Here is a 25,212-nt window from a genome sequence, read left to right as displayed (position 1 = left end):
CCGTAGGTATCCGTGGTCGGCCATTAACTATGATCTGTCCTATATTTACTATTGCTTTGCTCAGGCAAGGGTGCACCATATGCACTGATCCCCACAGCTGTTTAGGGACTTGATTTACACCAATGAACCGCAGGACAGGTTCTGTGATGTATTGAATATACAAGCCTTAGTATGCATCAAACACATTCAGTGCCTTCTTACATGAACTGAGAACAAAATATAAAGAAAAGATTCATGTAATTACATGTGATTTCATTGTTCTGTTTGTAACCTGCATCACATGAAACCAATTACGACTATGCCATATAAGGTTGTTTACATATGTTAATGCAATAGACATTTTATCAGGCCGTGCTTTGCCAAAGCTCAGAGTTTGTTTTCATATTTCTTATACATTTGTAATTTCTTTGTAAAATGTAACATCACAATTTCAAGTATACGGTACCGACGGCATGACTGGCTGAGACTCACCTATGGTATAGTAATAGGGCGTCATCACAGCGACTCTCGCATAGTGGACTCCTCCCAGTAGCTCTCCCAGCAAATGGTGAACTTGGTGCTGCAATGCACTTAAGCTGCCATTACCTGTTAATAATTTTTGGATATTTGTGTTAAAACATAAATGTACTACTTTTGGTTAAAATACAAGTGCTTAATAATTTAAATAAGGTATTACTTGGACAAATATATCAGCAGAAAACAACAGGACAGAATCTGTACCCCTATAAAACGTTCCTTTCAGCCAGGACCTCAACTGTTTTATAAGCACTCTTTTGGTGCGATTGTTAAATTAGATTTTGTAACATAAAATGCTTCCTTTCTAAGTTTCTAAACTGCTTTTCAAAGAAATAATTTGCATACTGTGCAAAAGTTGCTTCAATATTATTTCTTTATTTATAGAAACAGAGCAAAATATTACACTGATCCCTGCGCTTCAGAAATTGTAACACAGGGATTTAATATACTTGGGTCTCCTTCGACTCTGTCGAGTGGCCTTTTTTTGTTTGAGGCGTCTGCAGATCTGGTATTGACACACAATTCCTTTCGCTGGGTTAAACTCCTCTACAGTTACCCCAGGGCCATTGTCTTGACCAATTTAATACAATCGGAGGTCCTGTCCCCTTCGAGTGGTACACGACAGGGATGCCCCCTGTCACCACTGCTATTTGTCCTAGCCATTGAGCCACTTGCATGCTACATTCAAGAGAATTACCACCATAGAGGGATCAAGCTGTATTCAGTGATAAATATAATATCACTCTATGCAGATTATATGTTACTGTACATCAAACACCCAGCCTGTAACCTGCAGCCAATTATAGATTATGTCGATATATATGGGCAACGCTCAGGACTGAAAATTAATTGGGAGAAGTCTGAGCTCCTAGTCCTGAACATCTGTAGAGAAGAGATGGATACTGAGCTCGCTTGGAGGGATGACAAAATCCGATATTTAGGTATCACAATCTCCACTAATGTGACAGATCTCCATAAAGATAACTATATAGTAGCCTTAGAGAGCAAAAGTAGACAGATGGATTTGTCTTCTGATATCTCAGGCTTCGCGCATAGTCGTTGCAAAAATAGTGTTGGGCCCCAAGATGTTGTAGGTCTTTAATAATGTCCCTCTGGTAGCCCCAGAGAAAAACTGGCTAGAGTTAAAACTCTTAAAATAAAATTAATATGGGCATGGAAGCAACCTCGGGTTGCATATTAGACACTAATTAAGCCCTATGAATTAGGAGTCATGGACTATCGGGATCTACAGGCTTCCTATTAAGCCGCCCAGGCGCAGCATGCCATAAGGTGGATCGCAGATCAACACAAATATCCCCATGTTGGCATTGAAGGGGCAGTCGAGCACCCAGCGAACTTGAAAGTCGTCTTATGGGGGCTCTGTGCCCCTGAGAAAGGCACAATGCAGAATGTTACCATGACACAGATCGCTTGGAGGAAAATGGCGAGTAGGTTGGGAGTGGGCGGTCTGTATTCTCCTGCATTCTCTATTTACAAGCTGAAAGGGTACCCCTAACGCAGGAAAGATTATTTGGGCAACGGTGTGTAGCATTAGGACTGCACACACTGTGGGACTTATACCCGGATTGCCAGCTACTAACAATGCAACAGAAAGAGAGGGACCCTGTGAATGACCTCACGGCTTTCTTAAACAGGACTCAGGCACACTCTGGGGCATCGCATCCTTAAAGACCCGGACAGTCCTTTGTTCGCTCCCATAGCAGAACATATTACCTCTCCCTGTCGTGGCAATAAAATGGGGTCAACAATCTATTGAATGCTTAAAGCCGGCACAAAAAGGCCCCAACAGGCAGCTAGAGGAAGATGGGGGACTTCTCTTCAGGAATCACTTACAGGTGAACAGTGGACACAGACATGCACACTTACTACACTGTAGCTCTGAATAGTAAATTCAGGCAAACCCATAACAAATACCTCCACCAAACCTATCACGTTGCAACTAAACTGGGTAAAATCAGCTAGGGGGTACCTACTCGCTGTGAAAGATGTACTGAGGACGGTGCAGTCTGTATACACTTGGCCTAGGAATGCCTTAAGGTGCAGGAATTTTGGTCTCGGATAACTGCTATACCTACGACATGACAGGTGTTTCAATTCCGGTGTCCGCTAAGATATGGTTATTGGGCCTATTTCATAAACCAAGTATATCTCTGAGGCAGTTTTTAATATGGTTTCCATTTCGGCAAGAACTTTTGTGGCAAGTTGATGGTACAGAGGGGCTCCTACTCCTCAGCGCTGGTTGCGACTTTTTGCCTACTGCGAGACATATGAAACCCAATAAAAGATATATTGGGCCCATTATGGGGTTACTTGCTGAAGACACTTGATCGAACTGATGAACCTAATGCAGTGGCGGATGGAGATTTCCTGTGAAATGGGTGTGAACCTCTAAAAGTACATTTTTATTTTATAACAGGTGGACTCAAGAATGACTGTATGGGACCAGGGCCGTTAATCTTATTCGTTCAAAATAGCTGAAGGGTGGGAAGGGGCGATTGGGGGAATTGAGTGATGCATACGTGCGATATACTATTGTTTACTGTGCTGTGTTTTTACAAAATGACAAAGGTTTTAAAAAAATAAAAATAAACTTAGCTTCAAATCTGCTTGAAAATAAATAAAGACCAAAGATATATATGTACTTGGGCGAAAGTAGCACCCTATTGCAAAAATCATGAGTCCTCTTAGAAGCATTGAAAGGGAAACCGGCATTCTCGAATAAGACGACTTTCCATGATTTAATTAGTCTGCACCATTTTGGCCAACCACAATCTCCAAATTAGGGCAAGATCAAAGAAAATATGGCAGCTATCCATTGGCAAGACTTGGTAGCCAAGGAGATTTTATATGAAGTAACAGGAAACTTCCATTCAGTGCATATCTAGGGACAGGGATAAATTAAGCTGCAGTTATAACCTGCACTCTCAGGGGAACGGGACAATCATTGCCGAATTTATTAGAATTTTCCACAACTTTTAACACCAGAAACAATGGGGTGCTTAAAATGATATAACGGATGAGTTACCAAAACAGTACTTCACTGGATTATGTTATTTCTGCTACCATTCACAGGCAATAAGATGATAGATGGCTATGCTGTTTGTCACTCCGATCATTTGAATGCCCCAGGTCTGGTCACCGGTAAAATCAGATATTATGAATCCTCTGTCTCCTAAAACTGTAGGCATGCCAGAAGGAAAGGCCAGCTGTCCTTCCAGGGAGTCATTTTGCTTTTAAACATGATTCATATTAAATTGAACAACAACTTGCATGAGTGCCAGTCAGTCAAACGTAGGAGCATGTAGGGCATGGCAAGACTGGGCCAGAAATCCAGGAGTGGGGCCCTTACAGATTAAAGGTAAAGCTCTCTTCTACAAAACATGTATGCACTATGTTACTGTACAGTATTTGTTTTAATTTGTGTATAGTATTAAATATGAGTCATGGTTAAAAATAATGTGATGGGCATGGCTGGTTATGGCACAAGATGGGCAATTCCTTGAGCACAGCGGTTGTTTAAAGTTGCAAAGGGGAAATGATTCTCACCTCAAACACAGGTGCACCCAGTCAGCCCCTTCAAAAGAACATGGAAGCAATCAACTGTGCCATTATGTGACAAAGGCCCCAACCTCACTCTCGTGACATCCGGTGGGGTAAAGGAGGCCTCCCAAAGCTACCGGTTCATGGGCCCGGGGTGGCACGTCGAGGATTCCCTGTCCCTGTGCATTTGGCCCACTTCACATGGCAGACAGGAGTTATAGGAGGAAAATACACAGATGCCCTACTCATGTTGAAGAGCCAGAAGTTCCACTTGCCAGACCCAAAGTACCAGAGGGAAAAAATGAGCACAATGATTCACAGTCAGTGAGCAGCAAAGTAGACGGGGTGGTGCTTCTTCTGTGGACAGGGGAACACCAGCCAGCTTTCTAGTACTGGTAACCACTAAGGAATCTGGAGTGGCATGACTCTTGATGTAGGCAGGGCCGGTCGGAGAAGTCCAAAACAGCTTCTCCACCCTAGGGTTCATCGCCATGGTCTGGGCTGGTGTCAACAAGGAAGGTGCCAATCTCCTTTTGATTGAGTTCAACAAAGGTATGGCCTGGCTGGCTGGAGGTTATTCTTTGACTATATCCTCCACGAAATTAGAATCTGGTAAAGCCTCTTGAGTGGTGATCAGAAAATGGTCAGCCGCTTTCTTCAAGATGGCGTTGAACGCCATCTGGTCATCCACTGGGGAGGCTTGGTGAGCCGGAGTGGAAGGGAGGGAATCTATGCACAGGACATTGGGGTCCTGGGTGGGAGTGGGGGACGTCCAGGGTTGAGCATCCACCTGACGGCCGTCTTCCCAATTGTCCATAAGACCCATCTGATCATCCACATTGTAGTTTTCCAGAAAGGTGCCATCCCCATCCTGATCATAAGTGTCCATAACATCATCATCTGTGAGGACACTGGTATACTCCTCATGTGGATCTTCCAAAATCCTTTGAAATTTGGATACAGGCCTAGAAGGAAAGTCTTCTCGGGGCCTCTTGGGAGCAAGGGTCTCAGAATAAGAGCAATGTTTCTAATCTGTCCATACATCCCTCAAATGGTCTCCCTGGTCCATGAGGATGAACCAGAGGGGTCTAGGGGAGGAAAGGGTTCATCTTGTTCCCTGTGACGTCGAGATTTGTCCTCTAGTGTGCCTCATAAAGGCACAGGACTCTCAGTATAGTCCTGGTGGGGTTCGGGACGCTGTGGCGTGTCTTTCGTCACGTCTCTAGGCCCTTCTTTGTGCTTCGCCGCCTCTTTCGACCTCTCTTTCAGTCTAACTGCCGAAGTAATCCTTGCGATGCTATCGGCAATGGTTGGAGAATCTGGGTTTTCTACCGGGTGACCCAGAGGCTGAACGGTGGATTTCGACGCCACCGGGTGAACCGGGGGCTAAGCAGTGGATTTTGCCGCCACCCGGACCTTAAGCGGCCTTAAGCGGTGTCTCCGCATCCTCCTGGAGCGCCTCGACGTCCACGTGTCTTTTAGTGTTAACGCCCTTTACTTTGACTTGCGCATCATGCCGATCAGAGGATCCTGTCAAAGATTAACGGTTCCATTGGCACTTTGGCAGGCTTCGACAGTGCCGCCGAAGCAGAACCTTGGGTTGTACATTTGGTGATATGATCGTGTGCGCCCCCTGTCGCCAGGTATTTTCCTCATAGCGTGACTCGCGTCAGGCCTGGTGGGGTCGGGGAGGGGCGTCGCAGACCGAGGGCAGTCCGCCGTTAGGTCAATGGCTTCTGACACTGAGACCTGGTCATCACTAGTTCCCCCATCACTTTTGGCGGTTGCAACAGCAGGGGAAGAACATTCGGCCTGCCTTAAGCGTCTTAGGGCGCAGGAGACTACAGGTTGCGCAACTCGCTTCCTTGTGGTCAAGGGGAACACAGTTGTTTCACCGAGCGCGCTTGTCTTGCCAAGGATATTTTGCCCTGCAAGAGGGACAAAATCTAAATGGCGTCTTTTCTATAGTGAAAGACAGTTAAAGAGATGACAAAATCCAGGGAGCAGAGAGGGTGAAAGAGGAAAGGCATACTTGTAAAGAATATGTCCACCCGACCACACACTCCCTACTGTGTAGGCCGTCCAAAGGGCCAGGCCACGTGGACGGAAGCGCCGCCGGGATCAACAGGCGTCGAAAGTCTGCAGCAGTCTTCGGCGTTGTTTCACAGGATTCAACTGTTGATGTGACTTAACGGGAATAATCACAAAGTCGATAATGACAATAACGCAATCTCTATGTAAGAGCTCTGCATTAGCGCGACCAGTAATCTGGGCGGGAAAAAACAATCTGAGGGACTTCGGCATGTGAGGGATTTTGGGTACACTACACGTCATGGTAGGGATAGTGTTACAGACACGCTTATGCCAACGTCCCCTTTCGATCCTCGAAAGACAAGATGCAATACTCCGCCGTTACCACTGGATGTCGGACCATATGCACAGCATGTGATTCTAAGCAGATTAACAAGCATCAGAAACTGGGTTTCTTTCTATCTAGAAACTCACTAGTTGCTTTGATGTGCGTTCCTGTAGCGCAGATATTCCAGCCTTCTCCTAGCGTCAGGGATCCACCTCCTGCCCCACAGGCAGTCTTGGGTTAGCTTCTGGCCCCACGATAACAAGCACCTTTCATAATGGAAAAAGGGGCAGCCTTCCAGCACGGCTCCCCTTTCACGCTTCTGTCGGTTTCAGAGAGCCCCTGCTCGCGAGCCGCTCTTCCCTGAACTGTAAGCGTGTTGAACACGAACAGCACCCCGTTGTACAGTAAATTTACTGCTGATGCTCATGTCACCATTTCCTCCCTTACATGAGTTAGGTGGGGCTTTTTATACACCTGCAGCACTGTAACAGGTTCACAATTAGCCCTGCCTGACCATCATTAAAGGGACATGCATCACCTTGTTTGCTTTCAGCAGCCCTCTTCTTCGTCCTAGTACCTAAGTGGTGAAAGCAATAAGTCTTCACTGCTCTCGTCGTTTCTTCCTTGTCTCAGTACATTTTGTGGTCATGTAAGATTAATTTAGGGGAGATGTTTTGTAATGCCCCAGAAAAACATCTTCCCCTGCCAGCTAAATAGGAGGCCAAAGGGATAGGTCCACCTCACAACTTCTTTTTGCAATTTCTCCGATTACTTGGAAAGCTTGTCTTTTTTGGAGCGTTAGTGTTGCGATGTCTTGAAAAATCAGGAGTGACTGTCCTTGAAACAGTATGGAGCCTATGCCCCTCAACACTTCAAGAATTTCTTTTGTCGTATATGAATGAAATTTCCTAATATTGTCTCGAGACTGTGCCTTAGGTCCCTTACGGATTGTCCCTAACCTGTGCACCATGTCGAGCACTATGCCATCCTTCACAAATGCAGAACATCTGTAACATTCTAACAACAGGCACAATTTCTTGATGTATAAGCGCCTTACAAATGCATAATAAATAAATAAAATAACTCCCACTCCTTGAGGTTTCCCTCCTCCACTCCCTCTGCCGCGCCTCTGATCCTCAAATTCTCCCACCTGTGCCTGTTTTTACAAGTCCTCGATCATTGATACTAGGAGGGGCATGTTCTACTTGGCTTCTGCAAGTTCTCCCAGCAAGTAAATAACATCTTCCTGTAGAGATTGGACAGAGGGTTCAGTGTTACCCAGCCTGTGTTTAGCTGCTTTGTGTCCCAGGAAAGCTCCGCTATGGATCTCCGGATCTCAACAGTGGCATTCTGTATTTCTTCCTTTACTGACCAAGCTGGCTCCTCTCTCAGCGCTTGCAGGCACTCCTGGAGCTTGCTGTGCATTAATATCTGCATAGCAGCTATTGCCGCGGGACCAGTCGCTGCAGACGATTGGGTAATGCCGCTCCCCAGTTATCTCCCAATCTCACTGCCCCAGCGGTGACCAGAGGACCAGAAGGAGCCCAGCAGCTTATTTCTGTGCTGGTCTCTCCGAGTGGGCATCCACCCTTAAAAAGGGCCCAACCTGGAGCCCCGATCCCATCCTAGTTCTCAGGCAAACCACTGTCTCCCGAAAGCCGCCAGAATCTCCTCAGTCCTTACTCCAGTGTTCTGGGCCCAGCAACTGGGGGAACCACCAATCCACTCATCAGTCAACTTGGACCAGATGCACGCCGCCTACTTCACTAGGTGGCACTGACCAGTTTGGTCCTCCTCCTCTCCTGCTGTCCCTCCACGGCCTCTTGAACATCTGTAAAGGCTGCTCTGTGGCCCATCGTGGCAGATCACATGCTTTTCGCAGCACAGCATGTTGCCAGGGTCCTCTCATGCTTCCTGCACCATCATTCAGCTGACGCCCCTGCTAACTGGGGCCGCTCCAGTGAAATGACTCATGCCCACAAGCTCTTGAAATGTCCGTCCTCGGCAGGGAGGTTCAACGCAGGCCCCCACGGTGTAGGGCTCCTCCGACCCCCCCCCACCGTAGTCTGTACCCTGTCCGAGGGGCACCAAGACACGCCACGGCCCAGCAGCCGCCTCACGATTCACCAGGCTCCTTCTTGCCAGCAGCAGGCCTAAGTTACATGCCTGTCTCGCAACATGTACTGTCTTCTGCGCATCACCTTGGAAGGCAGGAATCCCAGCAGGCGCTCTTCTGCCAGGCCACCAAGCCCCGTTCCATGCCCGATGCAGCAGGGGAGGTGCCCTCTGGTTCCCGGTACCCCTGACCTTCGTTCGACCCAGGAGCAGGACAGGTGCACCGCCATGTTGAGAGGCAGATTAATGCGTTATCAATATTGTAGGTATGGAGGACATGCACCATTTATGGAAACTGTCCCATCACTGCCGTAGAGCAAGCATGGGAAACTATTCACTGAGACAACCCTACCGACCTTACCTTGGGACGATTGAAGAAGAGATTAATCTGAAAGCTTTAGCCGACATGGACATGTTGTAACCAAAACTGACAAAAGCAATTGAACCTATCGTCGAAACTTACACACGCAGACTCAATTAGGCACGAAAGCAAATACGCACTCACCATGAAGTCACACGGAGACTAGGTCAAACTGCATTTAAAGATATGACCTGCATTCAATAGACACTAGGTCACATATACTCAATAGTTTAGCTGAAACGTAAGATGCATAAGAATACATCTAATGCTTGCTCAATGCAGAAATGTAGCAATCGCAAGTGGCCATTTTGGGGGAAATGGACGGCGCAGCCACGTTAGAGAAAATTAAGAATTCAAGGGTGTCTCCAGCGCTGCAAGGAGAGAGCCAGTGTGCCGAATTAGTTGGAACACAGATTTGCATGGATCAGAAAATAGCTACGCAATCCCCGTCCAAGATTAATGCAGGAAAGACAGGGTCGGTTAGCTATAAAGTAGAACAAAAGCTAACAGTTCCTAAGCATAAGACATTTTACTCTTAGATTAGGTAAGCAAACAACCAACCTTCGGATGGCAGGTGCCAGTTAATTAAAAGCTTAAAAACACATGCATGATAGCTTGACTAAATTCCCAGGGGCCGGAGAAAGCAATAGCACCCATATTAATAAGAGCTAAATTCATGGTGGACAGGATAATTTGAAATGTGGTCCCCTCACACGTGACTCAAACAGAACAGTGTCTATACATTAGTGCCAGCACAGACGCTGGTTACGGCTGCGTTCTAAGTCAGAAGCCCTGGCATGTGGCCTAGGAAATAAGGGATGGTATCTTAGGTAATTAAAAGAAGCAGCTCTTTGGTGCCTCTCCTCCTAACGCAATATTTTGCTAATACGCTGATGACCTATCAACATGTCCAAGGTTGGTGAAGCCGGTACCAACCAATTATTGCTCTCCGATAGTGCTGTGTTGCAGGTGCCAATTAATTACTGCTATGATGTATTCTCTTACCTTACCACTTAAGGATTGTCCAAGGTGGGGCCACCAGAGTTCTTTATCTAATGAAAGCTCTGACCAGTATATATTCTATATGTAGATTATTACTTTCATCAATCCCACCTTTGCGTAGGTTTCAGTAAATGCAAAGTCACCTATGATGTATTTTTCAATTATAAGCTAATGTTGTTCATGAAATTCTTTGAGAGCGGCGAGACGAATTGTGTTTGTTGCTGTCCCTGTTTTATGGTGATTGTTAATAAAACAGAACTTGGCCATTTAGCTTGACTCTTCTGTTTCTGGCTAAGGGATTTCCTGCCCATCTGGTCTGCTCAGGGCAGGGATTTTCGCCCTCTGCCCCCTTTACATCTGGCACCTCTCGCTCACTTCTCTAGGCAGTCAGTGCGGAGTAGTTGGTGCTTCTCTCGCTGGGGCTACAGGAGCTGCTTCAAATGGCAGCCATTTCGGGTGCCCTTAGTCACGCTACCCAAAAGGATTTTTTGGTTCCTTTTAAATGTGTCTGAAGACAAGCTGGTGGCAGCAGTTACATTCTCACTATATTTGATTTCAGCTTTAGCGCGTTTAGCTACTTACTGTGGCTAGTGTGCTAATATGGCCATGCCACAAGGTTTTCGCTTTTTCTTTGGTCATTTTGTTTGCTGGCCTCCTGCCTTCAACGAGAAAAGTGATGGGTGGAAGGTTTTGAATGAATCTGAACCACTGGCAATGCACTGGGCAACCTTCCACACCACCATTTTTTAGCCCGTCTACCCCATTGCAAAAGGGGTCCAGCTATATGCAAATCAGTCTGGTGCTATATCACTTCCTACTTCATGACCAACGGCCCATGTGACCCACTCCTATCTGGATTCTGCAGCAGGTACTCCACAGAAATGGCACTCCCTCATGCCTTCAATTTCCTCACCTCTGCCCACCGATCTAGACTCCTTGATTATTTTCCTCCTGAATCTCTCTCTATTGCCTTTAAACCTATAAACCACCCGTCTCTCGCCTTACCAGTTCTTACATCGCGCATTGTGACTCGGCCCTGGACTAATGAACTTCCTATCTATCTGTTGGTCCTTTTCAATCCCTTAGAATACTGGCATCGCATCCCTCACTTCCATGGTTGTGGGTGTCCCTCGAAGGTTGTTTCTTGTCCCACTCCCCTTCAGGTTTTACACCTTCTCTCTTGGGAAACAAATGTCTTCATTTGGCTTCTCTCATCAACTATTTATCAACTACATTGCCAATCTTTTTCTCCTTCCCTCCTTTCACCCCAGACATATCCTCCAATATAGCCAACGTCCTCTCTGCCACCCGCCACTGGATAGAACTCAGGTGCCTAATGGTTACCTTTTCCAAAATCTACATCAAGTACCTCCCAGCTGCAAATAACCCACTCATCCACCCCTTTCACTTATTTATTTCCCATGATGCTTTAAGATGCTCGAAACCATCCCCATACACAAACCCACAGAAGGTTTGAAATTTTACGAGGGGATTTAGTGTGCATCATTGGATTCACCACACAAGGCGCATTTCGAGTCTCGCCATCTAATTGTGAGGCCCAAAACTCTAGAAAGATATTGGACAAGACCTTTGGAGGTTATGAGCCATTCCAAAACAATTTCAAAAGCCTTTTTAAGGCTTAGCTTGTTTTCTGCTCCTTTGTGGGTTTTATTCTACAATGAAGAGGACAAGCTCAGAAATTGATCTTTATGGTGGAGGTTTGGATTGCTTTTGGCACATCTTGCTTGGAGAATTGGGAGGACATTTATAAAGTAGTTAATTATTTGTAGTGTTTGTTGACTCCTGTTCAAATTCCTTTTGACTGTAGTTGTGGTGTTTTTATTGTTTGTTGATCCATGTTTTATCCTCTTGTGTTGTGTGTTTTTTAGGCCGCCCTCTCTAAGCTTCTTTCTTATTTATAGAAAAATAATCCTCTTACTTTCCCATGTGACCTTTACCTTTTCTGTCACCCAAAATATATTGAAAACAGTTTAACACCTTTCATTTTCTGTGTAAACACTTTGTGTGAACCTAGTAAGTATTCCTCTCTGTTTATTAGTCAGTCATCTTCCCAATCACGTGTTTGTCCTGAGACCCCTTTTCTATTGAATCCCTTTATGGCAGCACATCTTTTTATTACGAGGGCAGAAAATGACGAGCTGGACTACTTACTCCTCAACCTCTGTGTCAGATGTCGAACTCAGCAGTGTTGAAGTGGATAAGGGTGGTTACAGAGGTGGGGCAGACAGAGGTTGAGATGGAGTATAAGAAGTGTGGTGGAAGAAGTTGGTTCTTTGAAGTGTGCCATGTTGCACAGGGAGACTTTGAACCAAGCTCAATGATTGAAGGCGCTGATGAAGTGCAGTGGGACGATGTGGCTACCAATGAGGATGAGGTTGCGGTATCTGCAGGGTCACACCGAAAGGGCCTTCAAAATGTGAACATGAACATGGTTAGGAAAGAGTTTTCCCTCCATAGACATCAATAGGACACCCCCATTTTTGCTATTGTTTTGAACCTTTTCTGACTTTCAGTGGTAAGTGAACCCCTTTCCCTCCACTTGCCTAAGCTCATCTGCTTTGGGGGCACTGATTAGTCCCTCTGCCTATCAGTGCAAGAGAACTTGGTTCTCCATAGTAAAGTTCTTTGTTCATTTTTCCGGTACACATCACATTCTGCGACGTTTGGTAGAGACAATTTGTGTCCTGTAACTGTGTTTTTACTAACTTTGTGGTTACTTTCATGATGTGTCCAGAATGGACTTGTGACAGCATATACGTTTACGCTGTTTTCTTTTTAGTAGTCTTGTGCACCTTTCACATTTTATCGCTTAATGCCAATTAGAGTGCCATATACTCTAAAATCGCCATTCCGTGAAGTTTTCACCGATCCGTTGGCGTTCTTTCTGCCCTGAAGTGGATGGATTTTCCATATTTGCCAATCCCTTTCCCGGGGACAACTTCAGCTTTCACAAGCAAAGTGGCGATCTTTGTGGCCAGATATTGGAAGCTGGGTATGTCTGTTGCTGGGCAGATGCAGTGCTCAGAGGCAATCTAAAATTGGACAGCCCCTGCCATTTTGAACGATGCAGATCCTAGCCATTGGTGGGCTGGGGGCAACTAGAGCCTGTATCCTGAATAAAAGGAGGTCTGCTACAGCCGTTCTTAAGATCTTCATTGGAGCCAAGAGACCCTGCTGAAGACCCAGGACTCATCACTGAAAGACCGGCAGTAGCTCTTTCTTCACTTGCCCGTCACAGTCCTACACCTCTGCAGATCTCAAGAAGACCTTCATTGCTGCTTTGGCCTCTGGACCATTGGGAAAAACTAGCGCCAACCTCTGCTCAAAGATCCAGCTGCTGGAAGTAATCCCAACAGTCCCACGACCATCCTGTGGACTAGCCATACGTTGACCTGGGCTACTTCGTTGCGACAGTCGCTGGCCCCGAGTTGAGCCTTGGGATGGTGCAGATCCTCAACATCTAGAACAAGAAGCATTTCTTTAAAGTTGCAGCTATCCACCATGAGGAGGAGCCTTGCAGGACCAGTTTTTTTGTTCTCGCCACAAGGGCCGCTATTTTGTTCAAATTGACACCCTTGCTCGCCACCTGCTTCGCTTCCTGGGAATCCGCTGAGGTTGTTGCTGGAATGGTGGGCCCAAAGACAATGTGACTTAAGTGTCCGGTATCCAGATCCAATCCATCAGAGCACAAAACCTCGAACTAGCCCGACTAGGAAACCAATGCCTGAAATTACCTCAGCACTTGCGACTGCTGGGCATCCTCCAATTGAACCAAGCCACTAATCCAGAAGGCCCGCGATTTCTGGAACTTCTATGGTGGTCAGTGAGTGAACTGGGGCACATGGGGTGAGTAAACATACCCGTTTGCCCCCCAACCTCCATATGGCTCTTTGGGCATTAAGTCTTGGCCCTATGTCTCCCTTGCATAGCCCTGAATGGTGTTATTCTGGCTTGGACTCATTCCCTGTGTTTTCCCTAAGGTGGCTGGATGGGCAGAGAGTATTTTAAAGACTTTTCTCTTGTTTTGACTGAACTTTGAAACACAACTAGTTTGTTCTACTTCCTAAACTCCTAGCCTCCAAAAAATACATTTATTGTGACTGTGATTCAAAGGGCAATAAGCCCCCACGCCTTTCTCTAACTAGGGAAGGGCATTTCAAGTTTAGATCCTTAGGTTTAGGTTTTTGCATGATGTTTGCCAACTTTGTTCTTCTCTGACGATTAGTTCTCAAAGTCTTGATTAATTACCTGGTTCTATTTCGTTATTCACTTGCTCTACTACACTTGAAGTACATTGAAAAGTGATTCTAACTGTATTTAAAAGTGAAGCGTTAGTGCTCTTAGCAGAGTTCACCCAGAAGAATGCCTATATATTAGCAAATGTTTTAGTATGTTACCTGTGGTTTTTAAATAAGAGTTATCTAAGGCTTAAATAAATAACTGCATATACATTCTGCCTAACTTGTATTATTAAGAGGGCTCTGCGTGTTCTTAACTAATCCTTTCGCCATTCTCCCACCTTCCTAAGCCTTGCTGTTCAATCACACTACCCAGATAGTTTGGCTAGACATTGGCGTTTGTCCCTCTTCATCAGAAGTATCTGTCACAGGGCTGATCCCAAAAATCCAGCATAACACACATTTTACCTTGGAGTTCGCTGGGAGCTGGTGGTACCTCAGCAGCAGAAGGGAGAGGTAGTGTGAGAAACCTGAGGGTGCTATCACTCCTATTGCCAATGGATCCTCTGTGTAGGTGGCCAGGGCTCTTGGATCCCGACCCTGGGGGTGGACAAGCAAGGGAGGATCACTTGAGTAGAGGGTCTACGGGGACTGGGACTAAGTCAAACCATCTACCGTTTTTCTCCCCCTCAAGCCAGGAACCAAACAAGGGAGCACTTAACTGAGGCCTGAGGGGGCCGACTGCCTCCTTCCCAGGCACTGAAAAACATGCAGTGAAGCGGGATGAACCCGCAGTTTGAGCGACACTGCTTCACGCACCACGAGGGAATTCCACTGGTGCCTCCTCCTCCTCCTGTCCCTCATTCCACGCACCGCTAACCGTTCTGCTTCCACCGAGTTCCTCGCCTGCTCTCCTCTGGCCCGTGCCTGCAGACGCCAAAATCACCAACAAGCAACACAGGCCGGGCAGGAGCTTTATAGCTAGATGGATGTGCTCACACCCCCCCGTACTAAAACCCCATATACTCATGGGAAATATATTCTCCTGGACATCGCAGCCCGCAAATTGAGCTGCCATGCTCCGGCAGCCACATGGCCAGGCCCCACTCCCCTTTTCCTTACAGATCCTGACTCTGGGGATGGAAAAGCGAGGGAGGATCACCTGAGTGGAGGGTGATTGGGGAGAGTGTGTTCTGAAGGCTAGACATGGTATCCCCCCTTCACTAACACTAGCCTACCCTAGTCATTATGGGATATTGTCGATTCTATGCAATTTTCCTTGTAGTTTTCCACCAAATACTGAAAAGAGGAAAAGGCAGCTAAGACCACTCTATTACTGAGACAAAGAAGGGGAGCCTGGAGGCATCCAGTAATGAAGATCAGGCATATCACACTAACAGGCTTATACAAGGTCACACAATGGAGCCTAACCCACTTCACCTACAGCCTGTTGACGATGGTAAATAGTATAAAAGATGGAGCCCAAAATCGTACATGGAGAGTGAGAAGAGAACGAGAGAGCGAGAAGAGAGAGCGAGAAGAGAGAGCGAGAAGAGAGAGCGAGAAGAGAGAGCGAGAAGAGAGAGCGAGAAGAGAGCTGCTGTGTTGGGACAAGCCTTGGAAGTCGAGCAGCTGGCAACAAATCCCAGGAGACATGCAAAAAGGATTTAGCAGGACCAGGAGCTCCCATATTGGAAGGTGTGCAGCAGGTGCTGCCGACAGCAGGTGGACTAGAAAAGCCACCCGCACCCAAGCCCGGGTACAGCTGGGGCTGCGGAAGGACCAGAGGGGAGCAGACCGCTATGGAGCAGAGAAGCCAATGTGTGCGTGTGTGTGTGTGTGTGGGGAGATGGGCCCGTCAAAATGGCGGTCTGTTTTCCCATTCAAGGAGAAGACCAGCAGGAACAGTGGAAGCTGCTGGGAGGAGCTGCGAAGGACCCTAAGTGTCAGAGGACACTGGGGAGACTTGAGCGCTCCAAAGGGACTGCAAATAAGTAACAGTCCACAAACACAAGTAAACGCTACATCTATTGAATACCAAACTGAAAGAAAGATGCTATTTGAGTAAGCACGAGTAAATGCTACATGTATTAAATACTGAACTGAAAGAAAGTTACTATTTGAGTAAACTATGATGTGATGAATGGTGAATGAACACTAAAACCAATAGACATATCAAACGGCACCCTTCCAGTAAAACACAGTCTGAACACAACTAAAGGCATGTGAAGGATTGTCACAAGTATATGACAAGCCAAGAACTGGTAGAACAGAGCGTTATAAGGAATACAAGCATGGAAAGTGAGAGCCCAATGCAGAAGAGCCTATGAGGGGCCCAACAGTTTTAGGGGAGAATTATGGTTCCGCAACCTGTGATCAGTGGACCGTGCGGTCAGACAACTGTGCCTAGACCAGAAAGTCTCCTATTGTGAAATTTACAAACACCAAGAAATGAAGCCAAGGTAAAGTATGGTGTTACTGGTTGTGACACCTGTGATGGGTGGACTTTGTGGTCTGACATCTGCGGCTAGACCAGGAAATCCTGAATGGTTAACAAGCTGTAAAGAACTGTGAAATAACTGGTGAATTGGTGAAGCAATGGTCAAACAGACCCTGTGTTTTCTTTTGAATTTGAACAGATGAAACCAACGTAAGTGCTATGTTAAGGTTTTGGGGAAGGGAACCCTGAGAGTCAAACAACCGGAGAACGTTGTCTTGGGGAAGAAAGTCCTAGAACCTCAGTTTTGTGTGAACTGTGCTACATTTGAACTTGGGGAAGGTCATTTCAGAACTTGACAAAACACTATTGAAATTAATCTGTATTGGAACTATATTGAACTTGAGTTAGGCAAACCAAGAAGAGCTCAAGCTGAAAGTAGCTTAGCTTTTACTTTTCAACACTTATATTTTTTGCTGTGAAGATTCCCACACCTTAGTTATAGTTATGAGGACAAGCATAGGTTTTGACACAGACCTTCCTTGGGTAGGGAAAAACCCAGTATAGTATAGGGCAAGTCAGCCGTTACACCATTCATAACTTTTTGTTTCGAACTGCACATCTGTTGTCTGTGTCATCTCTCTTGATTCCATGCCTGTCTCACAGGGAGGACAGACCAGACTGTTTGAATCTTGTAAGGAGATTTTTGGGCTTTCCGGGAATTAGCAGTTTCATCACATGCAGATTAGGGACTGGGCATTGCAGAGCAACTATAGGGCAGGCGCAACCAGAATCCTTTTGAGCAGCTCATTTTCTCCCATGGAAGTTTGGCGCGGCGTATCTCGCGGACGTATAAATGCCTGATGTCAGGATTCAATGATGGGTGGTCGTTTTACACAGCAACGTGGAACTGGGAATTGGGTGTGGGGTTTAGAGGGCTGGTCTGAGGCAGTGGACTAGGTTTTGGCAGGGTGCAAGCCAATCTACTGTGAGCGCCCAATATGCTGAAAAGCATTATAAGATGCTCTCTAAATGCCATATGACACTGGACAAAGTGGTACACATGGGTAGATGAGCGACTGGGCTTTGTTGGAGGGGTTGTGGTAACTCGGGCAGATTCCTTCACCGATGGTGGAACTGCCCCATGCTGCAGCTGCATTGTGAGGTCATGTCTCGCTTAAGTAGGGTCTCAGAAATAGATGTCATTTGGTCTGCTGAATCATGTCTCCTTGGCAATATAGATATCCGGGGGAGTGGGTTGGGGAGGAGTTCAGTGGGGCTCATGAGTTTGATGTTAGTTGTTGCGAGATATGACAAGTGTTTTCAGAGCGCGACAAGGCAAGGGAGGGGAACAGGGGAGAACAAAACGATCTTACTAGGCCCAGTGACATTGAGAACACGCAAGTGCATGGGAAAGGGGAAACGTGCATGGAAAGGGGAGAAGTGGAAAGTGCAGAGCAGAGAAGAACATATAAATAATAATAAATACAAATAAATAGATAATAGAGGCAATAAACAGTGGTAGTGCAGTCAGAAAGTGCTGTGTTTAAGGCAGCAGACTGGGGAAGTCTGATAAGTGCAGAAGAAAGAAGAAAATGGGGGGGGGGACTGTATGGGTACAGATACAGTCTACAGTGCAAGGGGTGGCCAAGAGGCAGTGCAGGAGGGTGGCAGGGTGAGCAGGTACCTGGGCCCAGGGGACAGAAGGTGGCCAGGTGCATGTTGTCAAGAGAGAAGTTCAGCAGAGGAGAGAAAGAGCGAAAGCGCAAGCAAAGAGGAAGTTCTTGAGGAGCTTCCGGAACTGGAGATGGTTCTCTTCAAGTTTTAGAGTGGCAGGGAGGCTGTTCCAGAAGGAGGCCCCAGCCGAAGACAGATATCTACTCCCAGGTCGTTTCTTTGAAAAACGACTGACCTTGAGGGGGTTAGAAGTAGAGGAGCGAAGAGCTCGAGAGAGAAGGTATTTGCGGAGGGATAGCTGAAGGTATTTTGGACTCATGTCCCCGAACGCCTTATGGACAATGCAAAGGGTTTTGAATTTAATCCTAGCGTCCACTGGGAGCCAGAGGAGAGATTTCAGAACTGGAGAGGTACAATCCCAGGGCTTGAGGCGAAGGACAAATCTCGCAGTCCTTTTCTGGATTAGTTGCAGAGGGCAGAGAGTAGAGGCAGGTAGATTTAGAAAGAGGATGTTACAATAGTCCAGCCTAGAGAGAACCAGAGCTTGGGAGGCAGTGAGCTTCTGAGGGAAGGAGAGGAAAGGCAGAGTACCTCTGAGGAGGTGTAGTAGGAAATTTGACTTTTTAGAGACCTCAGAGATGTGGGCGGAGAAGGAAAGTGTGGAGGCAAAAATGACCCTGAGGTTCTTAGCCTCGCAGGTGGGGTAGGAGGTGGGCCAAGGCAGGCCGGCCAGAGAGTGAGGGGACAGGATGGTAAAGGTGTGCCGATAAGGAGGATCATTCAGACAAAGATCATTGGCGGCACACCAATCTTGAATGGCAGTTAGGCAATCAGAGATGAGAGCAGGAGAGGAGGTGGCCGAGGAAAGCCTGAAAATGAGTTGAGTATCATCAGCGTAGCACTGGAAGTTTGAGCAGAAAATGGCAATGCAGTGGGCGAGAGTTGCCAGGTATTGGTTGAAAAGCCAGGGCGAGAGGTTAGACCCCTGGGGAACACCACAGGTAGAGAGGAAGATAGATGATAGGAAGGACCCAAGTTGGACCTGGGAGGGTCGATCAGAGAGGAAAGAGGTCAGCCAGGCCAGAGCCTGATCAGTGATACCCAGGTTATCACAGAGACGGTTGAGCAGGATGGTATGGTTGACCGTGTCGAAGGCAGAAGAAAGATCGAGTAGGATGAGGACAGAAGGAACGTTAGAGTCAAGGTTGGAGAGCAGATCTTCACAGATGTTCAGGAGAGCAGTTTCCGTACTTCTGGCAGCTCTGAAGCCAGACTGATGATCATGGAGACAGCCAACAGAATCTGAATGAAGGTTAAGCTGAGAGATGGCCAGCTTTTCCAGGTGTTTACCCAGAAAGGGAGTAATGGAAATAGGGAGATAATTTGCCCGACAAAAGGGATCAGCTGTAGGTTTCTTGAGAAGAAGATGGACAAGGGAGTGCTTCAGAGCAGAGGGGAAGGATCCCGAGGCAAAGGAGTGATTGCAAAAATTGGCAAGGGCCGGAGCAAGGGTGTCAATGTGATCCTTGATGGTTTTAGAGGACCAGGGATGAACCTGTTTTGATGAAGCCTTCATAGATCAGACTTGTCTAGTGACCTCATCAGGGGAGAAAATAGGAAAGGACGAGAAGGAGGGTGGGGGGAGTGGTAGAAGGAGGGCCAGCAAGCTCAGACTGAGAGGGAATATTACTGAGATAATGAAAAATAATTTATTTTAAATAGGGAGAAAAACCTTGCAGCCCACTTTTCCCACACCGGTGGAGAGATAAAAGACTTACAGACCCCTACTGCTACAACAAAAGTTTTGCTCAAATAGACATGTAACAAATAACATGTAAGCAAATACAAATGCTTAAAAGAAAAAATTAAAAGACTTAAAAGTCCACCAGATCATACAGTTTCTGGGTCGCAAGGACCTCAAAACACTAGCATTAGCATTAGTTAAAAAAAAAAACAGGAGAAGCGAAGAATGGAGGGAGTGGGGAGGCAGCCTCACAGCCGATGGCTCCAGGAGCGGTTTGCTTGGTTTAAGCAACACTGTGCCTCGCCGAGAGAAAGCAGTTACAAAAGAAAACAGTCACAGGGTGTAGAGTGTAGGCGTAGGATGGAAGCACGGGCCCCGGTAGAAATAAATCATTGAGACACGTTGAATACGCGCCTCACAGAAGCAGAATACAGTAGGAATCACAGTTCTAAAAGGGGGGGGGAACGCTTGATGGCTCAGGGAGCTGTCAAAGTCCGACTCTCCCTCCTACCCCCACACGACACACGCAACTCTCACTGTGTGCAAATAACAGTCTTTCCCGGCAAGATTATACCAGGCTGCAGGTCGCAGACAGAGCACAAAGTCTTTTTGAATGAAAAGCACGTCCTCCGGGCTTTGGTTCCTTCTTTCAATTTAACTCCTTCTTTCTCAGGGCAAGGCAAACTGGAATCTAAGGACTGCGGTTAACGTAGTGAAGATGACTTTGCTGCCAAAATTATTATCCATTGTTAGAATGCTCCATCTGGCGCTTTCAAATTAGCTTCTCTTGAGTATTGAAAAGTCCTTGAATAGAAATGTGTGGGAGGAGGGAGGCCCTGCACGGGTCTTGAAGGATGTCCTTCAGAGACCAGTGCATCTAAGTGGGTTTGGTTATCCCGACATAAAACGCTATCACAACGCAATTAAGTTAAGTACATTGCATCACTGGATTGCATCTGACCGAATTAACTGTGCAGGCTGGGTAAAGATTGAGAGGGAGGCTGTCTTGACTACACCCCTAGATGTTATTCTGTTTGCGGGTAAGTGGCTGTCGGTTAGTACGACTCCACCTTTCAAAAAACATGTGCAAGATTGGCGGAGATGTTATTAAATTCGAGATGAGAAGTATCTGTGTGCAGACTCTAGTTTATAAAAAATCCATCTGTGGAACAGGGTAACTGTTTTATCGTGGATTTTATGGCAAAAAGCAGGTATCTGGAGAATGGAACAGATCCATAATGGGCAGAGCATGGTTAACTTTGAATTGTTAGGCTTAAAATATAACTTGAAAGCTGTGAAAATTCACTGTTACAATGTATTGTGGGACCTCTTTGCTGATATTTTTTAGCAATTAAATTAATACTGCAATGCACGCTCCACCTGCGATCTTACTCCTCTCTAGAACCATGTCTCTCTCTGCATCCACTTTATACAAATGTACTACTCCTTCCATGTTTAAGTTAACATCGCAATGCGGTAGAGGAAATTGGGATTCAGACTTGGGTTGTTTGTTGTCGGATATTGAGTGGAACCGAATATGTGCGGGTCCGATTAAATCCAAAGTCAATTTAGAACTACAGTATACGCATCAGAGGATTAAATACTACCTGCATTTGGTCTCCTTGGAAGATGTGGTCATGCAAGTTGTGCAATGAGGATGTTTGCTGGAACTGTAAGAGTGATGTGGGCACCACATTCCATATGTTGTGGTTGTGTAGGAAGATTCAGCTATTCTGGCATGGTGTTTTCCAGAGAATAGACCTGGTCTTTGGTCTATCTCTACCAAGGGACACACTTGTTGGTGTGTTGGGCTTATTCCCTTCAGATCTTGAATTGACTAGTGGTAAACTGTTCTGGGCATACAGAGCCCTCCTTCCTGCTAAGAGATATATTTTGAAATTCCAGAAGTGTGATACTGCCCGTGCTGATGAATGGCTACAGAGTTTGTCTCTCTTGTCTAGGAGGGAGAAAGTGTCCTTCAACGCTTAAGATCAGCATCAAAAGTATGAGATGATCTGGGGACGTTTAATGACCTTAATGCTTAGTAGTTTTCAATCACAATAGAGTTTTTATTTCTTTTTTCTTCTCTCTTTTTCTTTCTCTATCTGCATTTTCTCTACTCTATTACTCACCTTCTCTTAAGTTATTTTCCTTTATAGATTGGACTGTTATGATGTATTCATATAAGTGTTATACTTTACATTAGAACTATTGTATTTTGATTCATTGTTTATATAAGTGTTAAAAGCATAAATCAAATTTTAAAGAAAAAAAATATATACACTTGCCCCACCAGGCTCAGAGCTCTGCGCTTTGTGGGGAATTCTGCAGATTCCTCACAGAAACCTTGCCTAAAGTCTCCTCCCAGGTGGCCAGGAGAGGGCAGATATTTCCTGATCCCAATCCTGGAGGTGGTGTACTGCGGGTGGATCACCTGGATGGAGACAGGGCCCAGGGTAGTGAGGAGATTCTATGGGATAAAGGTACAGTATTTCTCCTCAGGGATACTCTTACCACCATCTCAGAGGAGGATCGGACTTTGTCATTTTAATATATCGCTACCTGTCATGATGCCTACCCCCGGAGCATCAGGCCAGGCCCAGCACCCCCGGAAGCAGGCATCTTGCCCTCGGGTAAAAGCCCAGCGGCCCCTTATAGGGACTCTTTGGACATCAGTCCTGGCGCCATAGGCGCCAGGCTCATAAAGGGAGGTGTTTTGTGCACTTACCTGATGCAGACCATGCTGCACGCTTCAGGCCTCCCTGAGACCTGAAAGGGACTATTTTTTCATAGGGACTATTTTTTCAGTCGGGCTTGGCCAGGGAAGGATACATACCTAGTTGGGGAAGGATACATACCTGGGACTTCTTTGGAGGCTATTTAAGCCACGCCCAGACAGCAGCTCATGCTTCGCATTGTTCTGCTTCCTGCAGCTTAACGCTCACCGTGTCTGCTCCTGCTCCTGGACTACAGCCACGCCCGTCTTGAACCTGGAAGACCTGCAAGGAAGGAAGAGAAGAGAAAGGTGAAAACCAAGGATTATTTCAAGCTTCTTACCTGCATCCGGAATCTTCTCGCCAGCATCCCTGAAGGAAGACTTCAATTTAAAAGCATCGCGTTGCTCGCTGCAGCGCCACGCTTCACTCACCTGTCCTGTCCTCGAGACATCTCCTGGCTCCATCGCGGCTGTCAGCATCGGACGCCACATCTCTGCACCTAGGGGAGAGAGGAAGAAACAAAAGGTGAGCAGAAGGACACACAGAAGGAAAGCCAGATTAACAGCCATAATACTTACCGGCTTTTCTTCCACATTTCGGGTCGGCGCCGCCCCGTTGACAGGTACCGTACCCCGGCCCCTATGGGGAAAGGACTAGAGACATTTCAGAGGAATGATAAGGACATCTAGAGGGATCGCCCTCATTACTACTCACCTCGGCAGGTTACCCCTCGACGCATCGCCTTCATTCTGCACCTGAAGTAAAGGACAGATCACAGGTGAGAAAGACTGCATAAAGGGGGCCTCACTTGAACTTTGAACTTTCATACTTACGGCGCATCACTCAGGAAAGTCAAGTGGATTTTGCCAGCGCCATTCTGAAAACCAGTGAAGTAACTGGACGAAAGCGCGCCCCTGCACCAGAAGCAGGATGGAGAGTTCAACCTTCCAAACCATAAGGTGAGCTTAAACCGGGTTTGGAGGAATAGAGAGGAACGGAGGGGGCAAGGGGGGAGCTAGCACACCATTCTGCAGACTGTTAATCCCCTTTCTCATCTGCAGAAGGATATTCCTACGGGCCAAGGAAGCACGATTTGGAGGTCCTGTCCAATCGGTGTTCCGGGTCCTGCGCACCACGCTAGAAGAGGCCGCAGTAATCCAGACTAGATCAGCGCCCCCGTGGGAACCAGGTGGGCGTTACACTACCTCTTAGTAAGACTGAAATGATAAATTCCAAGGTTTGCAACCCTGCAACATATATCAAAACAACAGGTTTTTTTGTATCCCTAAAAGTAAACATCTTCCTCAATGCCAAAGATCTACCAAAAGGCGTGACGTAAATGGGACCTTTTTTATATCATCTGTCTCTAATAAAATGAAACCTCATAATCCCTCTTCTAAAAATATTAAGGGAATTAAAACCACCCTTAAATGTGTAAAAGGAGTGGAAAAACAAAATTTCGGTGAAAAGAACTACATGTCCCAGAATCCCACAGGGACTCTGACAAAGAGGGCTGAGGAAGCATGCAGAAGGAAAGAACAGGCAAGTAGGCCTAACAGCATTTGCCCTGGTCAGGCAATTAACACTAAGGGCCTGCACCTGAACTTAATTGCCCCACGAGAGTCATAAAAGGATGCAGCAAGAAGGAGCAGAGAGAAGGAGCAGGAGCTGCCAGGTTGACAGTAGTAACAGAAGGAGAAGAGCATGAAGCTGGCAGTTCATGAGGAAGTGTGATCACTTAAGGGACACCCGGGGCGAGAAAAGAGCAGATTTCCCCTATAGGTTGTGAGTTGGTCCTGTGTACACAATCCCTGAGAGAAACGTGACAAAGTTAAAAGTTTCCTCAGGTGTGCCTAATTGCTGTGATTCAGAGCTGATGTTGTGCTACACCCTGAGGCCCGTGTGCAGAAGCAAGCCGAGGGACAGATGAGCGAAGGAGACTCCATGTGGTCGAGGCCGGACAGGAAACGCCAGGCTGCAGAGGGGTGTGGGTCCCCAGATTTCATGAAGCAGTGGTAGTAGATAGAATAGTCGGAAAGTGGAAGCTGCCAGCAACCGTACTATTTCTGGAGCCGGTGAGTGAAGCCCTGTACTCTGAATAACTGAAAACACCTTGCCGGTAACTGTAACCAGCTCAAATACAACTTGTGTATAAGATATAGCAACAAACAACTTGTACTCGCTCTAAGACATTCTATCAACAAAGGAAATGTATCACATACTCATTTAATATCTGTCAACATGCTCGCGTAGAAGAAAAGCTTTCCTTTTGCTCATTGTCGACTAATTGACTTAGAGTGGTCGCGTCTCTCCAATTGAGAGAATGAACGCTGCTAAAATCACCCAGAAGGTTAAAACTGAAGTTTACTAATTGTTTCAAGTATTATAACATCAAGGAGAAATCGTGTATAGACAAATCTGATTTGAAGGGGAATGCAAGTCCTTACGTTGCTTTGAAGCTACAAATCGTTATCAAAGAGTGGTCGCGTATATATAAATCTGTTTCTCCTGTGAAGCTTATAAC

General features: G+C 46.4%; 1 protein-coding gene across 3 annotated transcripts in view; it reads right to left on the bottom strand.

The window, feature by feature from the left end:
* Window positions 1–25,212, bottom strand: part of FASTKD1 (FAST kinase domains 1) — a 677,639-nt gene that overhangs the window by 146,371 nt on the left and 506,056 nt on the right. For all 3 annotated transcript variants that reach the window (XM_069616163.1, XM_069616165.1, XM_069616164.1), the window contains one exon: window positions 472–585. In XM_069616163.1, the coding sequence (XP_069472264.1) occupies window positions 472–585 (114 nt within the window). The remainder of the gene's footprint in view (window positions 1–471; window positions 586–25,212) is intronic.

The sequence above is a fragment of the Ambystoma mexicanum genome, chromosome 9 (assembly GCF_040938575.1).
Source record: "Ambystoma mexicanum isolate Mex_15411 chromosome 9, UKY_AmexF1_1, whole genome shotgun sequence".
Lineage (NCBI taxonomy): Eukaryota > Metazoa > Chordata > Amphibia > Caudata > Ambystomatidae > Ambystoma > Ambystoma mexicanum.
The sequence above is the reverse complement of the archived record's forward strand: the minus strand, read 5'-3'. Positions and strand labels throughout refer to the sequence as shown.